Source organism: Balaenoptera acutorostrata, chromosome 16 (genome assembly GCF_949987535.1).
Source record: "Balaenoptera acutorostrata chromosome 16, mBalAcu1.1, whole genome shotgun sequence".
In the NCBI taxonomy this organism is placed as follows: domain Eukaryota; kingdom Metazoa; phylum Chordata; class Mammalia; order Artiodactyla; family Balaenopteridae; genus Balaenoptera; species Balaenoptera acutorostrata.
The window spans coordinates 25,485,781-25,509,154 of NC_080079.1; the positions used below are offsets into that span (position 1 = coordinate 25,485,781).

Sequence of the window (23,374 nt, forward strand, 5' to 3'; positions counted from 1 at the left end):
AATGCCAAAAAAAAAAAAGGTTCTGTACAACATTGTAAATCAACTATACTTCAGTAAAAAAATTAAAAAAAAAAAAAGTTTCTGAAGAGGACCCTAAGGACTAAGGATTGTTGGGTGTCACTTTCATGCCAGCTCTTTTGGCAAACTTTATTAAAATAAAAATACTTAATCACTTAAGGAGATAAAACGAATTGAGGTAACATATGTTTCTAAATGGCAAAAGGTACATCATACGATCCCCAAGAATAGTGGAACATTCATTTCACAATGGACATAAACAATAGAAGAATTTAGTGCAATAAAGACCCCAAGACAGGGGTCACAAAATGCCACTTCAAATATGCATTGACAAGGATTAAGCCAACATTTACAGATTTCAAACTTTTCTAATAAAACAGGAAGACTTGGCACAGTGGGTTTGCTTTACCACCTTGCGCCAACCAGCCAGATCTGTGATTATGTGTGTGTTAGCTATCCAGCTACCATGGCTGTGCAACTGCCCACACACCTGCCTTGGCTCCTGTGTAGGACCTGCCTGCCTTAGTGGTGTTTGTGTTGACACCCTAGTCCTCAAGGAATGGAATTCTAAGCCTCCAGACTAAACCAAAGACAGGGAAGTATCCTCCTCCAAGTGCATCTGGTTTTTACAACTGAGATATTTTTTGAGGCCACATTTTCATTTTTACTTTTCCCTTCATTTGTGTTCCTTAAGATAAGAAAGGATGCTGAGATGCAAAACCTAGCCAAGAGATATTTGGCTGAACTTATCAAAGAAGAATGCTGGAATTCGATGGCTGTGAAAGGCCGAGCTCTTAAGGTAACAGATAGAACTTCAGGTACAACACCTTAGCCAATTAAAATTTTCATGCAAAGTCTCATGGCAGAAAATTTAAAAAAGAAAAAGTTTAAGAAAAGCCATATATAGGAAAGCATTCAAAGCACACCTTGCCCCTTCTTGTACTGACTCCACCTCGATGTGTCTTTTCCCTTGTCTCGTTCTTTCCTCTCTGCTCAGTCCCCATGTGCTTCTAAGCCAGCATCTCTTAAGCTTTGTTTCAGCACCTCTTTCCCTCTTTCCTCTATGACACCACCTGCATCCGGGTCTCAATATCTGTCTATTCCAAAAAGCCACTTCACTCACATTCCACACAGATTGAAAATTAGCATAATATTATTCACATTTCTTTTTTTTTATATAAATTTATTTATTTTATTTATTTATTTTTGGCTGTGTTGGGTCTTCATTGCTGTGCACGGGCTTTCTTTAGTTGCGGCAAGTGGGGGCTACTCTTCGCTGCAGTGCGTGGCTTCTCATTGCAGTGGCTTGTCTTGTGGAGCACGGGCTCTAGGCGCACGGGCTTCAGTAGTTGTGGCACGTGGGCTCAGTAGTTGTGGCTCATGGGCTCTAGAGCACAGGCTCGGTAGTTGTGGCGCACGGGCTTAGTTGCTCTGCGTATTATTCACATTTCTACCTGTACCTGCCTTCACATTTTCTTTTTCTTTTTTTTTTTAATATTCACAGTGAGATTTTTATGATCTTTTTTTTTAATTTATTTTTTAATTTTTGGCTGTGTTAGGTCTTCGTTGCTGTGGGTGGGCTTTCTCTAGTTGCGGTGAGCAGGGTCTACTCTTTGTTGCGGTGTGTGGGCTTCTCATTGTGATGGCTTCTCTTGTTGCGGAGCACAGGCTCTAGGCGTGTGGGCTTCAGTAGTTGTGGCATGTGGGATCAGTAGTTGTGGCTCGCAGGCTCAGTAGTTGTGGCTCGCAGGTCCTAGAGTGCAGGCTCAGTAGTTGTGGCGCACAGGCTTAGTTGCTCTGTGGCATGTGGACCAGGGCTCGAACCCATGTCCCCTGCATTAGCAGGTGGAATCTTAACCACTGAGCCACCAGGGAATCCCCTACCTTCACATTTTCTAAAGGACTGTTTTTTTGTGCCTTTTTATTGAGATTCCTCCCAACACAGTTTCCCTCTTTGTGTAGGGTGACCAAGAGTCCCAGTTTATGCCTGTGGTCCAAGAGTAACTATTAACAGCACCTTTTTCACTTTCAAATATGCCCCCTGTTTAGATAATGAAGTATTGGTCACCCTCCATTTATATGATTGAGTATGGCTCTAAAACAGGGTTTCTCGAGAACGGCACACTTGGGGCTGGATAATTCTTTGTTTTAGGGGCTGGCCTAAGGATTGGAGGATTTTGCAACATCCCTGCCCTCTATCTACCAGGCCCCAGCAGACTCCATGCACCACCACCCCCCATCAGTGACAATCAAAAATGTCTCCAGACATTGCCAAATGTCCCTGGGGGGCTGGAGAGGATGGGGACAGGGGCCAGCAAAATCACTTCTGGTTGAGAAGCACTGCTCTAGAAATAAATCTTTCACAAAAGCACAGTATTTTTTATACAAAGTTTACACCAATACTGAAGGCATACATTGTTTTATTTTATTTCTTTTTTTTAATTGAAGTAGAGTTGATTTACAATGTTGTGACGATCTCTGCTATACAGCAAGGTGACTCAGTTATACACATGTAGACATTCTTTTTTTATATTCTTTTCCATCATGGTTTATCACAGGCTATTGAGTATTGTTCCCTGTACTATACATTAGGACCGTGTTGTTTATCTATTCTAAATGTAATAGTTTGCATCTACCAACCCCAAACTCCCAGTCCATCCCTCTCCCTCCCTCCTTCCCCTTGGCAACTGCAAGGCTGTTCTCTGTGTCTATGACTCTGTTTCTATTTTATAGATAAGTTCATTTGTGCCATATTTTAGATTCCACATATAAGTGGTATCATATGGTATTTGTCTTTCTCTTTCTGACTTACTTCACTTAGTGTGATGATCTCTACATTGTTTTATTTTAAAGAAAGCTTCCATCGGCCATTTCACTCATGCATGATGATAACCTATGGATTAATTTTGATCAGAGAAAATATGCCCCACTCTGCCCCGGATACACACAATTGTTCTAAAAATGGATTTATTTCATTTTTCTCTTTTTTTCCCAAGTGCTTTCACATCCCATGTGTGGTTGAGAACTTCCCAATGAAAGAACGCACAGATGAAGAGTTGAAAGAATTGAAGAGAGTTGTGCAGCAAAAGAAGATTGAAGCAGAGTGTCTTAAAGTACAATTTTAAATATATATGTGTTTATATAAGTGACGTGTTTTGTTTCAGGATTTCCTTCATACAGATTTGAGTTGGAATACTACTTAAGATATGCTTAGATATTAGTTGTGTTTATATTTATATTCCTTGTTTATGTGTAGAATATATTCTAATGAATGTAGGAGCCTATATCCACATTAAGGAGCCTATATCCTAACAACATTGGCTATCCCTCAAATATGATGATATACTTTTAAAATTGAGATTTGGGATTTTGTTCTTGTCCTGGTCAGAAGTTCTTCATCCACACATACTCTTTTTATCACCTCTTATCACTGGGGATTGTGTTTTAAGAGATTGGCCAAGGATGAAGTAGAATCTGTTTTGATGGGATTTATAGTTTTCCTAAAGCAATCCTAGCTTTTTTTCCCCAGCAATCTCTGTCAAACCACTTAAAAACACTGCCCAATTGGTGTAGTTTCATTTTGGCCAGAACTTTGCATCCATTCTTTTTCTAAAACTAAAATGAAGGCATGCTTAATTCTTTTTACATACACATACCAGCCCTATGTGAATAAGTTCCTTTTTAAAATATGAAGAGAAAGTATATTTTTTAATGCTTAAGTACCAAGAAAGACTCAAAATATTTACAAGCAGCTGTCATCCTGACAGAAAAATATGAATATTACACACTATCAAGAAGAATTTTTACTCTTATGATTTATCTACAGTCTATCAATTTCTGAGGCTTTCTCTTCGGCAGGTTCAGGACATCACTTTAAATTCAGTTGTTGGCAAGACAATTAACATCTTAAAATGATTGTTGAAATAATTAAGTTGTCCCAAAATTGCCCTTTAGAGAATTCTTCTTATTGCATAACTTTCATTTCATCTTTTTCTATATTTAGCTACAGAAGGAAATTGTAGACGTTCAGTCTGCAATTACCTTGGTTAAAAAGCATCATGAAGAGGAGGATGAAGAAGAGGAAGAAGATGGGACAGCAAAAGATACCAACTTGCCCAATTACCTGCTTGGTAGTCTGAGTACTGATTTTAGGGTACATACCTCTTTGTTGTCAAGCCAACTGGAACTTCATTCCAGAGAGGAGAAAATCAACCAAATTATATTACTGAAAGTGGGTGAATTTTTTTCTTTACCCTTGAAAATCTCTAAAACTTTCCATGAGGTGCCTTACAAAGGCTCAAATTGAAATCTAATGCCAATCAAATGATGTCTTTAAAGTCCACAGAGAAATATCCACATGGCTAGCATCCATGTTCTTTAAACAGAACTCGTGGACAAGAGTTGTTTTCATCCATTTGGAGTGGGTTCTGTGATACCAGGTTTTCTAAAGAGCACCCTCCACTGGCTAACACCATGAACCATTTTTCTACTTAGATCTTCAGGAAACTCAAAGATAAAAGAAATCCTTGAATGCCACCTTCTAGGTAACCCAGATGTCAATTAGGACCTCCTTGTAAGATCAAGACGTGAATGCTTGTCTATCTCCTTAATCTAGGAAAATACAATTTCCTCTCTAAGATTTCTGTAAGTTCTGGGGCTCAGGGATAAGGTATGGTGTCCTTCAGGCTCTAAGCTCCTACTCCTTGCTTTCAACCAAACAAGTCAGTTTCAGAACACACCTGTGCATGCCTACTGAAGGTTTTTGAAAACTCAGTAACTGAGATTGCACCAATGCAGATGGTTTGAAATTTAATGTTTGGCTATTCCTATTCCTGAAGATTCTTCAGCCATGTCTGCAATTTGAGTTCTAGCCTCCTGCTGTGTTACTCTGCTCTCCCTTCCCATCTTCTTCTTTGTCTCCTCCAATACCTGAAATTTCCTGTGCATTTATACTGAGAACCGTTGAGTTATCCCTTTTGTTGCTTAGCTTCTGCTGACCTATGCCCTCAGTGTCTCACCTTCCTGCTGCTTTATTAAGGTGTTTTCCTACAAGAAAGTAATTTCAGCCTAAGAGAAATTCTGGTGCCAGCCGTTAAGATCATTTTCTACCCTGCTTTAATGGTTTCATCTTCAGTAGGATAGATATATAGACTGAACTCTGATGGTAAAGTCAAGTCTACTTTTAGTTTGACCCATCATTCTACTCATCAGCAGAGCTAGGGACAATCCAGTTGGACCCACATCCACCTTAGTAACTGGCTGATCCAACTGGACAGCTTGGGTTCCCTTTCTACCTGAAAATGACCTGTCCATACAGAGGAAGAATATTGTGTGTAGTTGTGCTTCTCTGGAAGATTCTCCAGACCTCTATAGGCCATCTTTTCCTCACCTCCTCTCCCCAAACCTGGTTCCAAAGAAAAGATATTTCCCAACTTTAATACCGAATATTGCTTTTTAAATATTTTTATGATGGATTTTTTTAAGAACATACACAAAAGTAGAGAGAATAGCCCAAAGAGCCTCCAAGTATCCATTACCCACTTATCAATATACCTGCACACTGAGTTACATCGTACATTTCTGGAAGTACGTTGTAGTATAACAGTTATGCTGTTGCTTAACCTTACCCATGGTGGGATGCCACTATAGATTACTGGACCAATAAATGACTTAATATAAACAGTATTTTAGAAAGATTAATTTGCTTATAATTTGTAAAGTGATTTTGGAGGGAAAGTAAAACTGTGAGACCATGTTGCCAGTAAAGGTATAATACATGGTGTGTTTATAATAACATATTGATATTTCAGGATATTATTTACAAGGTAAAAACTGCTTTCAATAGTGAGTTTGATGCGGCATATAAACAAAAAGAGATTGAAATTGCACGTGTGAAGGAAAAAAATGTAAGAATTCAAGAAATTGTTTTAGATCTGGAGTTGGAAGAATCAGTCTGGCAACCAGAATTTGAGGACTGTGAGAAGCCAGAGAGAACCCTTATTGTGGAAAGTACTGAGGTACGATTATCCGTACATCATCTCTTCCCTTCTTTCTCATGACATTTTCCAGGCTCTTATTTATTCTTCTTGTTTTTGCTACCAGAAGCAACTGTATAAGGCAGCATTCTTGGTTACAAGTAACAAAAACAGTTAACATAGCCCCAGCAATAATGAGGATTTCTTCTATGAATGCCATAGAGTCCAGAGAAGATTTGGACACCAAGCCTAGAAAGAAGCAGGAACCACACACTGGAACCTTGTGGAGAGTCCAGAAGTGCTCTTTCTTCATCTCTTGACTCACTTCTCTCTGCATTTCAGCTGCCTCTAGCAGTTTCTATGTTATATCGCCTATGCTCAAGAGAGCAACTTGTCCAAGCTATAATCTCTTAGTCCTAGTTCTGGATTCACCTGGGAAGGGGCTTCTTGGCCCAACTTGGGTCCAGCACCTGTACCCATGGAGGTTGGGTCACATAATGGGAATGAGGCTGATGGAGCTCCAGTAATTATCTAGCCATTAGAGTAGTATGGGTCCCAGAGAAAGGGGCTCACTGGACAGCCTTCTTAAAAGGTGTTTGGCACAAATGCAGTTACAAGTAAATGCTTAAAGAAAACAATTCAAATATAACCATATTTCATTTATAAAAAGTAACTCAAAGAGAATACCCTTGCTCACATGAAACCATCTTGATTACTTTGGGGCAAAAGATAATAATGTTGCTTAGAAGTAATAACAAACACTTATACAGTCCCTGTTAACAGTAACCATCTATTTTTCTAACTGTCTCATTTTGGACCTCATCTTCATTCCAAGATAGGAAATTGGTTGCAAAATCTGGATAGTCCCTCTATCTCCTTAATCCCTTCTAACCTCCTCCCGGTGTGTGGAAAGAAAGTATGGCTTGAATTTTCTAAGGATAACAGCAGGAAACCACATTTTCTCTTTCAGATTACAGCTCAGAGACATATTAATCCATGGCAAAAAGCCAAAACAGAATTGCTTGTGACCCGTGAAATGGAGCGATTGCTTCTGTCACGGGTATGCAGTTTTTTTCAAATGGTACCTAAGACCCTTTTCCTTTTAGGGATATTTGTTCCTAATTTGGTTGAATAGTCTTGTACTCCACCATAGAAACACATCAAGGCATTTGTCGTGGTCAGAGGTCACTGGAATCTCAGTGGCCTCCTCTTCTCCCCTCCATGCATGCCACTGCCCACCCTCCCCAATCCTAAATGCAGTCATTCTAACATTGGGGACAGGGGGGCAGTCCCCAGTGCCACTGGAGTGTCAGATCTCTGTCTCAGTGACCCTCTCTGACCTTGGCTCTTTCCCAAGGGCCCCAACACAAGACGCCGAGCCCTCATGGACATGATGGGAGGAGTTCTGGAAGTCAAGAAGGAGGACATTTTGAGAATGGTGAGATTCCTGGCCATCCTTGTGGAAGGTGGAATGGGATGGAAAGAGCTACTTAAATGTGACCATTTTTTCCCATGTGAACCTGAGTTGTAGAAATTCTACAGCGACAAATATACCACCCCCCAGTACCTTATAAACTTACCACATCAGGCAAAGAAGAAGAAGTTTGAAACCCCAGGCTTGCCTTACAATCTGATGAAAAGCAAACAAATGAACAACAACAAAAAAAACAACCACAGTTGTTTGGGTCTCTACAGAAAGCAGGGATAATACTGCACCTCTAATTCTCCAGATACACCAAGAAACATTCCCTTTGATACCTGACATAGGTATCCCTGGAGCTCAGGCATAGTTCTAGCTATGAAGATATCAACTCACACTTCTGAACTTGTCACCTAAGAGTCAGGGTACATCCCAAAATGCTTGCCCTTGCTTAAGTCACAGAAAAACCATTGTAACATTTTTTCATATCCTTTGGTCAAAGTGTTAGGTCGTTGCCTTGCCAATGTGAAGAACTATACCCTTTTAAAGTGCTCTCTTTTTTTAACTGTAACAATAACTCTGAGTTTTACTGTATTGCTATATTTATGTTTAACCTAGAATATATGTTTTCCTTTATATCTTCAGGTGATTCCTCAACCTGCTTTCATGTCAAAGCCTGATGCTTTGTGGTCTGAAGAGGAAAGGAAACAATTCAAAGCGTATGAGAAAAAAGTCAAGGAATTAAATGAAGAAAGAGATAAGTATAGAAAGGTCAGAAGAGCAAAGAATATAACCTACCTTATCAAGGGTTTTGTTTCAGTATCTTTTCAAATGAAGTGCTCTTTATTTTCTCAGTGTCTTTAGCAGCCTAAGGATGGTGTTTTGGCTTAAATTCTCAAGAGAATTTGAAGAAGGGAATGGAGATAAATTTAAAGACTTGGGACAATTTAAAATGAAAAGAACATATAGCAATTTTTTAAAGTTCTTATTGATTTCAAATTTCACATCATTACAGTTCATTTGGTCCTTCATTCATTCTTCAAATATCTAATGAACACCTATGATAGTATGTTCAAGGCACTGCAAGGTACTGCTCTCTATTGCCTACGTCAATTTGAGCTGTATTCTCTTGCTTGACTTGCTCTCAATTTCAAGGAAAAGACTTGAGAGAAAAATGACACAGTCAAAAAAGTTCTAATTTGAGATTTTTGCAGTGCAGGTCTCCCACTTTTATCCTTCCATCACAAAGAAACATTCCCACATTAAAAGTGCTTACAGTTATAATAGAGATGTAAAAGGTGATGGTATACAACCAAGTAAATGATATTTATTCTTCTGTGAAGAAAGTAAAATCATACCATCATTTGAGGCAGGGCAGTTTGTCAGCTTTATGGTGAACAATTCCTTTGAACATATTGTTAACTTGTCCCTGCTTTTATTCACTGCAGTCCTCTAACAATGTCTTTGTATTTTATCCAAAATGAGTAGTTTTGAATGCAGTAAAGATTTCAAGAAGTTACGGAGTATAGATGCCTAAAGTGGTGCAATTTACTCCACAGTCTTGCACTGTAAAATAGTCTGCTGCCTACACCTTCACCCCCTGCTCCTTGGCCATGCTCACCTGGTAAAACCTCAGCCTTGATTAAACCAGGACTCAACCTTCTCTGCACCTGCACCATGCAGTGGGTAAAGGAAAAATACTGACTGGTTGCAGTCTAATGACCTTAATCTTTATTGGGTCCCTAAAGCTGCTCAACAATGCTATTCCCCCTAGCTTTCAATTTCCCCCTAGCTTAATCCACATCACCTTGGGGATCTTCTTTAAAATACAGGTTCAGAGTCCGTCATTCTGAGGACATAGAAGGACCCTGAGATTCTGCATTTCTAACAAGTAACCACGTGGTGCAGCTTCTGCTGGTGGGTGGACCACAAGATCCTAGCAAGATCCTAGAGGACCACTTCATGTGTTCTCCGCTACCCTCAAACCTCCAACACCTGACCCTCAACTCACTCTCACCTTATTTTCTTTTTCACTGCGAGAAGAGAAGCAACTAAAAGAGATTTTCCTTATGCCTCTCCCACCACATCTACACCCACCTGCCTTGAATCCACAGATCCTCCCTGCCTTTCTGTTCCTTATGGGTGAAATGGCCTTGCAGCTGCCCAAGCCTGGTCTTCCCCTCGTGCACTAGGTCCCATCCCATCTTACCTGTTCAGTGCTGTTACTCCAGCAATTTGCCCCTTTTCCCTGCATCGTCAGTTTTCCCCCTCTACTGCATTTTTCCATAGACACGTGCTGTAGTCTTACACATTGTATACATCTCTCATCTTATACAAAAGAAAAAAAGAGTCCCTTGAACGGGATTCTGGAGTTCTTTCTATTACTCTTGTGACTTTGGGGTTAGTCTGAATTTATTTCAAAATAAAAAGTTAAAAGAAAGGAAAAAACAAACACTCCCTTGACTCCACCTTCCTCTCAATCCACTGCTCAATGTCTCCTCGAAAAACTGATGTTCACCGTCTGTAATTCCCCTCTTTTAAAAGAATCTTTTTTAAAAAAAACCTTTGTGTTATGGAAAATGTCAAACATATATAATGACCCCCTTATGCAGCTTCAACAATTATTGACTAATGCAAATCTTATCTCATTTTATACCTCTACCTACTTCCCTGACACTGAATTATTTTTTCAGTCATTTAAAAAAAAATTTTTTTTAATTTATATTTTGGCTGCGTTGGGTCTTCGCTGATGTGCACGGGCTTTCTCTAGTTGCAGCAAGCGGGGGCTACTCTTTGTTGCGGTGTGCACAGCCTTCTCATTGCGGTGGCTTCTCTTGTTGTGGAGCATGGGCTCTAGGCGCATGAACTTCGGTAGTTGCAGCATGCGGGCTCAGTAGTTGTGGCGCATGGGCTCAGTAGTTGTGGTGCCCGGGCTTAGTTGCTCCATGGCATGTGGGATCTTCCTGGACCAGGGATCGAACCCGCGTTCCCCCGCACTGGAAGGCGGATTCTTAACCACTGGACTACCAGGGACGTCCCGGGAATGGGAGAAAATCTTGATGTGATGGATTCTACATTGTTTATTCATCCTTCCTACTTGGTCTTCCATCTCTCACCTCCCCTGCTTCTCGTTTCTCAGCATCTGATACAGACATTTTTAGACAAAATTAGATTCCCCCAGGAAAGTTTGAGGGAAACTTGTGTTTTTAACCAATACTCCTTGAGTTCCCACTATGTGCACTATGTTAGATCCAAGGGACACATGGTGAATAGAAAGACACAGCCCTCAACCCTCAGTGTTCGCTATCTGGTGGTGAAGGGGGTTATATATTAACTGGACATTCACAAAATAATTATTTAGCTACAATGTGATAAATTAGGAAGGACAAGTTCAAATGCCATCTATAACAGTAAACACAGAGGCACTGACTTAGATCGGGGTGTTCACCTGGTCCCCTTTACAGGCTGGCATGCCCATCCCTTTGCTGCTGTGAGTGCTGCAGCTGAAGGCTTATACCCAAGGCCACTGGAGTCTTGTCCTTGGCTGACCAAGGGGGCATTATTGTCCAGAGACACCGCAAGGTTATACCGCTGCTCCCACCCAGAATAGCCAGCAATTGACTGATGAGATGGGGGTATGAAAGTCCAGCCCTCTCGGCTCACATTGGGACAGGTCAGCAGAGCCTCTCTATTACCCTTATACCCCTGAGAATCAGGCCAAGGCTGGGCCACCTGAGAGCACATCATAGCTCAGCTCCTGCCCCTTCCTACCCGTTTCCCTCACCCCCGTATAGGTGTCAAGAGAGCACTCCCTCCAGAAAGCATGTGCACTGGAATTCTGTGCCAGACTTTGCTGCTAAGACTCAAGATAGTGCCCAAGACAGGACCCAAGAAAGGCTTCCTTGAGAAAGTGGCATTTGTTCTCACATTAGAAGAATGAGAAAGAATGAACAGGTTGAAGAGTGAGGAAGGGACAGCAGGCAGATGGGAAAGCATGGAGAAGGGCCTGCAATGAGAAGAGTGTGGGGCATTTGAAGAACAGTTTTAGCAAAAGGCCGTTTTGATATCATAAAAAGTTCCTTTCAGACCAGAGAGCTTCAAAAGCCTGAAAGCTCAGTGTTTTAAAGAAGGGTGCATAGGGGACCCTTGGACAATCTGGCCTCAGGAGGCTGAGTCTTTGGCCATTTGCCATATAATGATGCTTCCATTATCCAGAAACACCTGAACTTGATAAACAACTACTAGGAGGCCACAATTCATAGGATTTTTCCATTCCTATGAGATAGTGTCATAAATTATTATAAGCAAATTGGCCCAGAGCTGTATTTGTTTTATTTTTAATATTTCCTCATTGCTTAATTAGCCTAGTTTAGGTGGTGTTTCTCCTTGTATCATATATTTCTATACATTTTGCTAAACTTCTCTCTCCATAATCTTCCCAGGGTTATTCTCTTCCTTTATTAAACCAGCATAGAGAAAACTTGGTTTTTTAAAATAAATTTAAAATAATAACAACATTCTACCAGCATAGTAATAATTGATTCAGGTAAGAATTATCAATGGATGTTAAAAGTTTGATGAGAAACAAGATTTTTTACATAGTCTCAAAGTATTTTCCCACAAATCAATTACAAATGGAAAAGCGAGAATGGTACAATAGAGAAACTAGCAGACGCTACCTAACCCAGTGATCACAGTTAACATCAGCCAAAGTGAAACGCAGCAGCATTGTGTCTCCTAGAGTGGTGCACTGGGAAGGACACAACATGATTTGTGGAGCATTCCTGCTAGAAATGTACATGCTGGTCTAAGCATAGGAAACGCCAGACAGACCTAACCTGAGTGGCAGACCCCAAAATAACTAGCTTGTATTCAAGTGTCTGCAGCTTATTCTGAAATGGTTGAGAGAGAGAGCAAGGGGGGGGAGATTGAGCAAGCGATAAAGGAAATGGGGTAGAATATTAACCGTTGATTAATTTGGTTAAAAGCATATGAGAATTCTTTGTCCTATTCTTGCATCTTTTCTGTAAATTTTGAAGTTATATCAAAATTTAAAATTTACCAAAAATTTCTAAGGTAAAAATAGTTTGTAACAGTATGTCTAGGTTTGATCTGCAGATGTCATTCTCTTTAAAAATATAAATTTCTATCTTTCTATTTACCTACTGTGTGCTTAGTGCTAAGTCGTTGGAATTTTAAAGAAGGAGGTGGTACTTTTTCCTTCTGATGTAGAACTATTTGGAGGGAGAAAACAAGAGAGAGTATAAATAACGGAAATATGTACATATACAGTTCACCCCTAAAATGACTCAGGTTTAGGGCCCCTGACCCACCTCACAGTCGAAAATCCAAGTGTAATTTTACCGTTGGCCCTCCACATCTGTGGATTCAACCATCCGTGGATGGTGTAGTACTGTGATACATATTTGTTGAAAAAAAAAATCTGTGTATAAGTGGACGCACACAGTTCAAACCCATGTTATTCAACCACCAACTGTATTCATAACTTTAAAAAAAAATCAAGATTTCTTAGAGCCAGATTGTGTGCCTGGAAATTTCTGTCCTGTATAGAGTCAGAATTTTCTGGAAAACTTTGCTGCAATTTGTTTTACTAGACCTCTGTCTGCTTGCATCATTAGCCCTGATTAGTGATTTTAACTTTTTTTTTCCAGTGTAATCTTTTTTAAGCAAAAATCTCAGATTCACAATATAACAGACGCAGCAGAAACATCTCTGGTTAAAGGGGGAGCCCAGAGTACCTCACGAGGGCTGCCCTCCACCTGCCCCTTTCTTTTAGCAAGATGTAAACAACCACTTCCTAGGAACATTTGATGTTCCTAAATGTTAACTTTGCTGTTGATTTCCTTTTAGTCATTAGAAACAGAAATGAAGAAACTTCAAAACTCTATTCAAGAAAGCACACAGAATTTTGATGAACATTTGAAAAGACTCTTTGAAAGGAGAGTGAGGGCGGAGATGGTTGTCAGCCAGGTAAATAAAAGCTTAACTTATATGACTTGTTCTTTTAAGGAACCTCCAGGGCCTCTCATTGCTCTTAGGACAAAGACCAACACCCTGTCTGGCATCCAGGTCCTGCACTCGCCGGCCGTGACTCCTGTCCCAGCCTCATCTGTGCCACCCTCCCCCTCACTTGCCATGCTCAGTTCTCTGCCTCCTGTTCACATCTCCTTCCTCCCAACGCGGCAGTAAGACTCTGCCCACTTCTCTGCTTCCTGGGCTACATCTACTCATCTGTCAGGTCCCAGACTAGGTTAGATCTTCTTGTTATATACTCTGTTCTTTTACTTCCTATCATGTATTACAACTGAATTTTAATTTATTGTGAATCACTTTTTAATGCTTCCAAGACTATAAGCTCCATGAGGGTAGGGACCGAGTCTGTCTTGTTCATTTTTGTATTTCCAGCAACTAGCAAAGGGCTGGGCTCATCCTATATGTTGAATGAATGAATAATATACATGCCCCAAAAGATCAGATGAAAAATCTGACTTAATTTGATTCAGCAGTAAGAATATAAATGAAGCATACCATAACTTAGAAGCAAGAAGACCAAGAATGAAGGCTTTAAATTCTGAGGGAAAATTATTCCTAACATTAGATTCTATACCTGACCAAACTATCAATTGAATGTGAGAGGAGAATAATATTTTGAGAAATGCAAGGTCTCAAAAATTTATATGAACTCATTCTCTGGAAGCTAATGGAAGATGTATCTCACCAAAGCAAAGGGGTCAACCAAAAAAGATGAGAGAGGTTAAGGAACCTCCAGGAGGATGTCTGTATTGTCAGGGTCCTAATAGGAATGGTACCCTGAAAGGGTTACATTTAAGAGAGGTAGTGCAGGGACTCTTTACTGAGGTATGGGCAGGGTTAAGAGAAACAGTAAAGAATGGTGAAACAGCCGGAGACTAGAAACGATGGGAAGCCAGTGTCATCCCTAGAGTTAAAGAGGCAAGGGAAGGGCACTATTACCAGGACCCAGCAAGACCCGTAGCCATGGGAGAGGGGCTGTTCCTCAGTTATCGTGGCCACAGATAGAAGAACATAATCACCGGCCCAGCAGGGAGGGGATGTATGCATATGGTAGTTGGGTGGGGGGAGATTGGGAATGAATGCTCCAGCATTAGTCTTAAGAGTGCGTTAGTCATAACGGCCAAAAAGTAGAAATAGTCCAAATGTCCAACAACTATGAATGGATAAATAAAATGTGGTTTATCCCTATAATGGCATATTATTCAGCTACAAAAAGAATGTAATAATACATTCTACAGCATGGATGAACCTTGAAAACATGCTAAGTGAAAGAAACCAGACACTCTAGGACACATATTGAATGATTCCATACATATGAAATGTCCAGAATAGGCAAATCCATAGAGACAGAAAGTTAATTAGTGGTTGCTTTGGGTGGAGGCGGGAAGGCCTCTGGGAGGTGTGGGGAGAAATGGGAAATGGCTGCTAATGGATTTCTTTTAGAAGTGATGAAATATTCTAAAATTGTGGTGATGGTTGCACAACTGGGAATCTAATTTTTAAAAACCATTGAAGTACAAACTTTAAAGGAGTGAATTGTATGGATTGTGAAATACATCTTAATAAAGCTGTTATTTTAAAAAGATATACTTAGAACATCTTTTCATAAAAGACAATGAGGAAACTATCAAAGACTACTAAGTAACATCAAAAGGACTCAGGAGTCAACTTTTTTTTTTTTTTTAAGGAATTCCTTTATTTTCATTATTTATTTATTTATTTATTTATTTTTGGCTGTGTTGGGTCTTCGTTTCTGTGCAAGGGCTTTCTCTAGTTGCGGCAAGCGGGGGCCACTCTTCATCGCGGTGCGCGGGCCTCTCACTATCGCGGCCTCTCTTGTTGCGGAGCACAAGCTCCAGATGCGCAGGCTCAGTAGTTGTGGCTCACGGGCCCAGTTGCTCCGCGGCATGTGGGATCTTCCCAGACCAGGGCTCGAACCCGTGTCCCCTGCATTAGCAGGCAGATTCTCAACCACTGCGCCACCAGGGAAGCCCAGGAGTCAACTTTAAAAGCTCCCCTAAATGGGACAATTTAAGATTCAACAATAATAATAATTGCAATTAACTGAAACCTATCAAATTTGTTAGATTAATGAATGTGTGATATTTTAAAAATAAAAATGCCATCAAAGGATAACAACAAATTTATTATCTAAAAACTAATAAAGAGAAAGTGTCAAGTGTTTACTGTTTTCCTGTATGAACTACACTGCTAGGTAACCAAATAGATAGGGAGAAGCATCCCTTTATAAGAGGATTTCAATCAGTAAGTGAAAAAGGAATGATAGAAATGTAACATCACCATTTTGCAGCTCCCAATGGATTAATGGACCCGGGCATTGAGATCTACAGCTGCTAACATCTCAAAAAGAAAGACAACTTGATACTACCTGTTTCCTGATCAAAAAACACAATATCCTTTATGGTCTTCATAAAAGGATCAAACATAGGTCTGATCTGTCCTCTGATTCAGCTGCCAATTTTCAGGAAATACATGGGATAAAGAACTCTGATAAACTTGCCATAAGTATGCAGTTAGCAAAACCCAGACTAGGTGAAACTACAGAGAACTGCAAATAAATGTGAGGAAAGGAAAGGGCTGAAAGCGAACCTGTGGATTATAAGAGACTTTTAAAATGTGACAGTTTTTTCACCGGCAAGCTATACAATAGTGCCTAGAGATACATATTTGGGTAATAATACTGCAAAGAAACATAAAGAGGTGATTACTATAAAAGTCAGTACAATGGTTATTATCGGGGTTGAGATTAGAATGGGGACACATGGAAAGGGCTCTGGTAAAGTGGTAAAGTTCTAGTTCTTAATTGAGTGGTGATTACAAGGGTGTTTTGCCTTTATAATAACTCATTCAACTCTACATTTGTTTTACGTATTTTCCTATGTATGTGTTTTATCTTACAATGAAAATTGAAAAAGGTAAAAACAACTGAGCCGTTATTGCAAGTTTATATTCCCTTTTTCTTAAAAAGAATTTCTCTTACTTGTATGTCATAAACTTGCTTGATGAGTGCCAAGTCTGTGACCCTCAATAGGAAATCCTTTCAAAGGTAGGCATATTGATCATTTTCCCTCTTTTTAAATATTTCTACAGGAGGAATTGAAAATAAACAACCTTGTTTTTTCCTTACTGTTGGATGAAGAAATAAGCTCTAGAGAAGCCTTCCTGAACAACTACCTTGCAAGGAAGCAGGAGGAGAAAGTAAGTATAGTGTCTGATACCTGAGTACAAGCATCTTCTGACAAAGGGGATCCCTCTTAACAAGAGCTCACATGCCTAGCCCCTTCCTTCCTTCTACATTCCTACTCAACTGTGTGCGTTCCTTGGCTCCCTGTCTGGGACTTTGCTCCAGGGTCAGATGAAAGTGCCCACTCCAATCTGTTCATAAAGTCATATGATTCTGCGTCTGCAATCATTTAGTCAAACAAACTATGTAACTTTCATATGACATATGGTTTATAAAATGAGGCCATGTGGCTTCATGGTTGAAGGGGCCCACTTTTAACCACTGACTAGCTATGGGACCTTGGACAAGACACATAACCTTTAAAGCTATTTTCAGTCTCTTCTCTAGGGAATATTGTTCTCTCTGGACCATTTGGCACCCTAAGTTTCACTAAATATATAAATAATGGGTTAGCTTATAGAATGAAAAGCTGTCATATTTTGAAAAATTCAAATAGGAGCATGAATAGATATGTTTCGTTAAAGAGACAATGAATACAAAATATACACGTCACATAATAATTTTCAAAAGATGTCAGCTTTTATTAGTATTAATAAATGACATTTATGAATGAATGATACAAAGTATCAAATGACATATGTAATTATTGTTGCCAAGAGTCTGTTGAAGAGCATATGCAAAGCACCTTCTAAATACATCCCTACTCATAACAACCCTACAGAGTATGGGATTTCTTTTGTAGGTGAGGAGTCCATCTCAGAGAGACTGGTAACAGGCTAAGTCACTCACTAGTGTGTAACATGCCAGAAATTGGAACTGTAGATATAAATAAAGACCCTCCAAATGAGAATAAGCAGACTATTTATTCAGAGCTTGGTATAGTAAGGGAATCAGCCACCATCACTTGTGTTTGGCAGACACTCAAAGGCAGGCAGGGGATGAGAAAGCTTTATAATGAATAGAAGAGAGGGCTTCAGCTATTCCCTGATTCGAAGTTGTTGGCATGGAGAAGCCTGGGGCAAGTTAATTAGAAGCTTGGCAACCTATGTGCTTGGTTTAGGAAGCAGCTTTGGCTTTCTCTGGTTGGTCCTAAGTTGAAAATGGTGGCAAAAATTAGGAAAGCTGGAAGTTATTGACCAAGCCCTGGCAGTTTAGGGCTGATCGCTGCAGAGGCTGTGGTTTCACTTTCTGGCTGGTTGTAGTTTATGGGTCAGGGCTCTATCTTTATATACGGTCTGGCCGTTGTCCATTTATATATTCAGTCTCTCAGAACCAATGTCCATGCAACTCCCAAGTCTGTGCAATTTCATCATCCATACTGCCCTGCCAAGAGTGTAGTGTGCTCCCTGGTCACTTACACACTCACATACAGAGCTGGCTACCCTTTGAAACAGGTGAGTGGATGTTTGTCCTTTCAGTCTCCAGTCAGTTTACTTTCTTCTGTGAATGTTATCTGTAATCGATACTTCACTTCACATTTATCTTGTACTAGGGAATTCCTTGTTCTTTTCAGTATCCCCAATATTTTTGTTTATCCTGAAAAATCTCCAGTTCCAATCTTCTATTCCCGATGTTATTATAGAGCCAGACTACAGAGGCCATCCGGAAATCTAGAGAAGACCTCGATATGTACAAGGATCACTATGACAACTTACTGGCGGAAGACAAAGTGAGAGCTGTTGTCTCACCCACTCGCTAATGCAATAGAGTTGCTGCTGCCTGGATTAGGGGAAGATTAAGGGGGATATAATTTAATTTCCTCATAGATTTTTCTCCTACTGCAATTCACAATTACGGGTGTACTTCATTCTATGCCACTGTGTATTTCTAAAAATCACTGTGTAAAATAAATTTTTGTAAACTTCTCTCGTTTAAGCTTTCTCTTGTATGAAAAAGAGAGAGCTCATCTAGACTTTGGAGCTTTTTGAACTTCAGGTTGCAAGCCCCATTAGTTGGTTATGAAATCAATTTAGTAGGCTATGACCAGCAGATTTATAATGGAAAAGAATAGGATAGAAAAGCAAACAGAAGAATAGAATAGAACAGAATGGAATAAAATTGAGGTAACTTGCATGTTTTACAGGTAAATATCATTTTGTGAAACTTCAGTTCTGAATGATTTCTAAGACCTCTTATATGAAATAATGTTTTAAATTTACTGAGGTGCTTCTTGTTCAAAGTAAATCTTTGTTAAATCCTTGCACAGTGAGTGGTCACCCTCTAACAAGGTTATAAACCAAGTTTTCATGGATTTTTAAAATCAAAGTGATACAACCTATATTTTAAAGAGTATTGTCAACAAATAAAAGCCTTCTGAACAAAGTTGCAATCCTGTCAATGATATGTTTTCCCTTAGGTTCTAGATCGCAGCTTTAAAAAGGAATTTTCTGAAATTCCCAGTCATCAGGTGGATATACTCTACAAACTTTTTAAACGCCGACCAAGGTTTGTTTCCTCTTTGCTATCATGTTTTTGAGAAAAAAATTTGTAAGCGTTATTAGATGTCAGCTTTTTCTCCCGATTAGTTCGTAATATTCAGTGTAACATCTTTTATGTGAAAATGTTCAAGTGTCTTGATCATAACTCAGTTTGTTAAAGATCATTCTTATATCTTACAGTAGGCAATGAAGACTAAGGATTTCTTTTTACTATTTAAAAACAGTTAAGTATCTAGGTAATCATAGTGCTATTATAGGTTCTATTTTATACATGAAAGTAGTTCCTCGTAAGACACAAATGGCAGACAGATTTATAAACTGTTTTTCCCAAGATGTGTTCCAGCAAGTATGAGTCCCTTGCAGTATGAATTGGAATTACACATAAAAGTCTTCCAAGACAAAATAAGTTTAAGGAAATACTGGATTGAAAAAGATAAAGTTAAAAGATTTTCTTTACTGAAGAACATTTCAGAACTTTTTGCAGCCTTTGCATCCCCACGTATAAGACATAGAGTAGGAAATGTTTTCCAGACTTATTCGACCACAAACACCCTTTCCTCAGAGCATCTCATGTGATTTGTGTTCAAGACAAAGTTTGAAAAATGCCAGTATAAATGATTGAAAATAACCATTATCAGAAGAGTTCTAAAATATCTGATTTTTATACCAAGAGTAGCATTAGAATTACATTTCACAGATTTCCAAATTTTTATCAGTTCAGATTTCCATAATTTTTAATCAGACATAACGTAGGAATCATGGAGTTTGTCACAAAGATATAGGCTCATTTGTGTCTGAGATGCAAACTCATTCCCTCACCTTTGACACGTTACATGCAACCTGAGGAATTCAGCCTAGAACAAGCCTTATGTCTTTGTTTCCCTATTTTTAAAGGAGTGAGTTACATAAGCCTGTGAAGAAAGAAGTGAGACCTTCCATATACTGGGAGGCAGCAGTGGAAAAGGCATAAACTCTATTGTCCAACAGAATTAGCTTTAAATCCTAACTCCACATCTATCAGACCTGTGGCCTTGGCCAGTCACTTCTCTCAGAGCCTCACTTCCTTCATCTAGAAAAAGAGGATAACAATAGTAACTTCACGGCAAATTGTAAAGCAACTTGAGAGTGAGTGCCTGGTACAAATCTCTGTACCCTTCTCTTCCCAGCCGCAGGCCAGGGAAACAAAACTAATCCATTAATGTAGATAAAAAGAGGCACTTCTCCAGTTGCACGTATATCTGAACATTTTCCAGGCTACTCACCTGCAACAAGGATACCAGCAGAGGATGTATGGGGCAGAACCAGGGGACATCCACGCTTCCCTCAGGCATTTACTTACCTGCTTAAAATGCCCAGAAGGGAGACGTTTTCTAGTGCAGGTAAAGCTGCCAGTGCTGACAGCAATTGGGGACATCTATAGTCCAGCCGAGGCCATGTCTGGGGATCCAGAGAGGATGGAAGAAGGTCCAAGTGCGTGCTTTTCTCTTTGGGGTAATCCACCCGCTAGCCACAGGAAACTGTCATGCAGTGTCAGACCTCTGCCAAGGGTTACATTAATTTAACAGTGATTTTTTTTGTATGTGAGAATGTGAAAGGTTGATGGGCTTTTATTGGTTATACCAGGATTCACAAACAAAAAGTGCACTCAGATACGACCAGTCTTGTGCCTTTTGGAGAGCGACCAGGATCTGGGAAATTGAATAAGGATGCCTTTGCCCAGTTAATGAAAGCCATGGATGACTTGGACAGTATTAATAACATGCCAGAAGGCTTGGACCCCTCCGTCTGGGAACATTTCTGCATGACCAGACGAGCGAAAGTGGAAAATGAACAGAAAGTATATAATAACATTTTATTATTTTATTTCATTTTATTTAGTGTACTAGTATCAAATATATAGTTTATGGTGGTCAGTGCTTCTAGAAAAGCTAGTTATTTAGGTTTTCCCACTAGGGTAGTAGTTAGTAATATTAATAATACTGATAAAGAAATAAAATATTAACCTCAGTCCTATTGAGGGCTAAGTACTTGTAGGCCCAAATTGATGGCCACTAGCCACACGGGGTTATTTTTTACTTGAAATAAATGTGGACAGTCCTAATTGAGACATGCTGTAACTGGAAAATACACACAGATTTAGAAGACTCAGCATAAAAAAAAGAATGGAAAATGTCTTAATATTTTTTATATTCCTTACAGGTTGAAATGATAATGTTTTGGATATATTGTATTAAATAAGATAATAAAATTAATTTCATCTGTATCATTTCACTTGTATAATGTGGCTCCTACAAAATTTAAAATTATATATGTGGCTTGCACTGATGGCTCACATGACATTTCTCTTGGACAACACTGTTGTAGATACAACTTCTCCTGTCTGCTCTGGTCCTGAGTAGTCCTCATCCCTTTTTGCATAGATTAGAATTATATTTCACCAGAATCAGCTTTATAGTTTTGCTAGAATATTTTGTTAATGTAACAAAGGGTAGCAACTTGAGCGTGTGTTTAATTGGGAAGAGACTCCTTCCTCTTGCTGCTTCTTGACCACACCTTGCCCCCTGGCCCTGCCGCCAGATTACCTAAATTGTGTGCCGCATGCGTCAGGCTATCTTATTCTTGTTAAAGTATCTATGATTGTAAAACTTTATCTAAGATGATAAGATATAAGAAAAATTCTAGTTGCTTGCATATTGTCTTTCAGTGAGAAGCAAATTTGATACTTTTCTAATTATTCATGGGATGTACCATGTTAAGTTTTGGGTTTCTTATATTACATAATAGCAGGATTTAAATTTTTGTTTATTTCTTAGAAAGTTGGACTTGTTAAGGTTTTGTAACAAAGTTAAAAGATGTACATTTTTTAAAGTTCTTTAAAATTAGTTTGCTTTTATTTCTAAAGCCCCGTATGTTCTGAGATGTTGGTGGTTTGGTTTCTTCAGGTAAAGCAGAAAGCAGCTGGCTTAATAGAAATGGTGGCTTTCCTCCAGAGGAGAACTGAGGATGATGAGAAGGTGCAACATGAAATTGAAAAAGTGGTCCATGAGCTCATCCTGTAATTTGAACCTTTCATTCATGTTCATTTATTCAAAATCTAGGGCTAAATTAGGCTGTGTTATCATGGGGAGAGAATGCTGACTCACTGGTTTACAGCTGGCACTGGCTTACCTATATTCATGGCTTTATAACTTCTCTTTGAGAAAGTGCATTTTGTTACATAAGACCTTATTTCAGAATGAAATTTGCCTACATGCTCCACTGTTCTTACTGCAAATGGTCAAGTTTTTTTTTACTCTTCAATTTCTTTTTTTCCCTTTTTTAAAATTTGAAGCATAATTGACTTACAAAATTAGTTCCAGATGTGCAACATAGTGATTTGATATTCCTATACATTACTCAATGATCTCCATGATAAGTCGTTACCATCTATCATCACACAAAGTTATGACAATTTTATTGACTATATTCCCTATACTATACCTCACATTCCTGTGACTTAATCAAATAGGCAAATTTGGGGAAAATCTTTTATTTTAATCTCCTTCCACATGAAAATACAAAGAACATGTTTCTGCTGGTAAGTACTTTTAAGCTCAAGCCACACAAGCAAACTGTATGGAAAATTAAGCAGATATCCAAGAAATTTCCATGTAGATGCCTAAGCAGCTAATATTTTTTCTTCAGGGGAGCTTGTTGTATTTTCCGGAGTAATTGGGATACTGTTTTAAGTCCTTGCTTCACTTTTGGCCATATTTACAGCCACATTGATAAATACTTCTCTGATGTTCCCAAATTCATCATTAAACATCATTTTCAGATCTAGGTGATGAGTAGGAATATGAATTACCTAAAAATAGATTTGATAAGTAGCATGCAGATTAAACATTGTTAACATAATATCAGAGATCAATACATAAAGTCAGAACTTTAACAGATTTGTTATTTGGTAACATCTCTATTTTTTCCACTTACATTCAAAACCATATTAATCTTTTCTTAATCATGAAGTAAAACTTTATGAATGTATTTCTGTCCATACCATTCTTTGAGCGGCCCACGTGTAATTCCACATCAGTAAGAAGAGGTACCATAGAGACCTCTAGGAAAGCTTGTCATTGGGAAATTATTTTCCACATTAATCTCCAGCATGTTTTCCTTCAACTTAAGGAAAATTAATTTTGAATTTTATATTCAATTTTTATATCAGATATATTTTATCGAATTTATATATCAGATGATAGATGAAATTTGGAATATAAATATA

General features: G+C 39.0%; 1 protein-coding gene across 8 annotated transcripts in view; it reads left to right on the forward strand.

Annotated features, from left to right (window-relative positions):
• Nucleotides 1-23,374, forward strand: part of CFAP43 (cilia and flagella associated protein 43) — a 104,785-nt gene that overhangs the window by 72,718 nt on the left and 8,693 nt on the right. For 6 of the 8 annotated variants that reach the window (XM_007172089.2, XM_007172090.2, XM_057531466.1 and 3 more), the window contains 13 exons: nt 713-817; nt 3,015-3,131; nt 4,022-4,249; nt 5,829-6,035; nt 6,964-7,053; nt 7,351-7,431; nt 8,059-8,184; nt 13,285-13,404; nt 16,579-16,686; nt 18,255-18,341; nt 19,029-19,117; nt 20,734-20,947; nt 22,053-22,165. In XM_007172089.2, the coding sequence (XP_007172151.1) occupies nt 713-817; nt 3,015-3,131; nt 4,022-4,249; nt 5,829-6,035; nt 6,964-7,053; nt 7,351-7,431; nt 8,059-8,184; nt 13,285-13,404; nt 16,579-16,686; nt 18,255-18,341; nt 19,029-19,117; nt 20,734-20,947; nt 22,053-22,165 (1,685 nt within the window). The remainder of the gene's footprint in view (nt 1-712; nt 818-3,014; nt 3,132-4,021; nt 4,250-5,828; nt 6,036-6,963; nt 7,054-7,350; nt 7,432-8,058; nt 8,185-13,284; nt 13,405-16,578; nt 16,687-18,254; nt 18,342-19,028; nt 19,118-20,733; nt 20,948-22,052; nt 22,166-23,374) is intronic. The other 2 variants (XR_009005725.1, XM_007172091.2) reach the window with 2 other exon arrangements.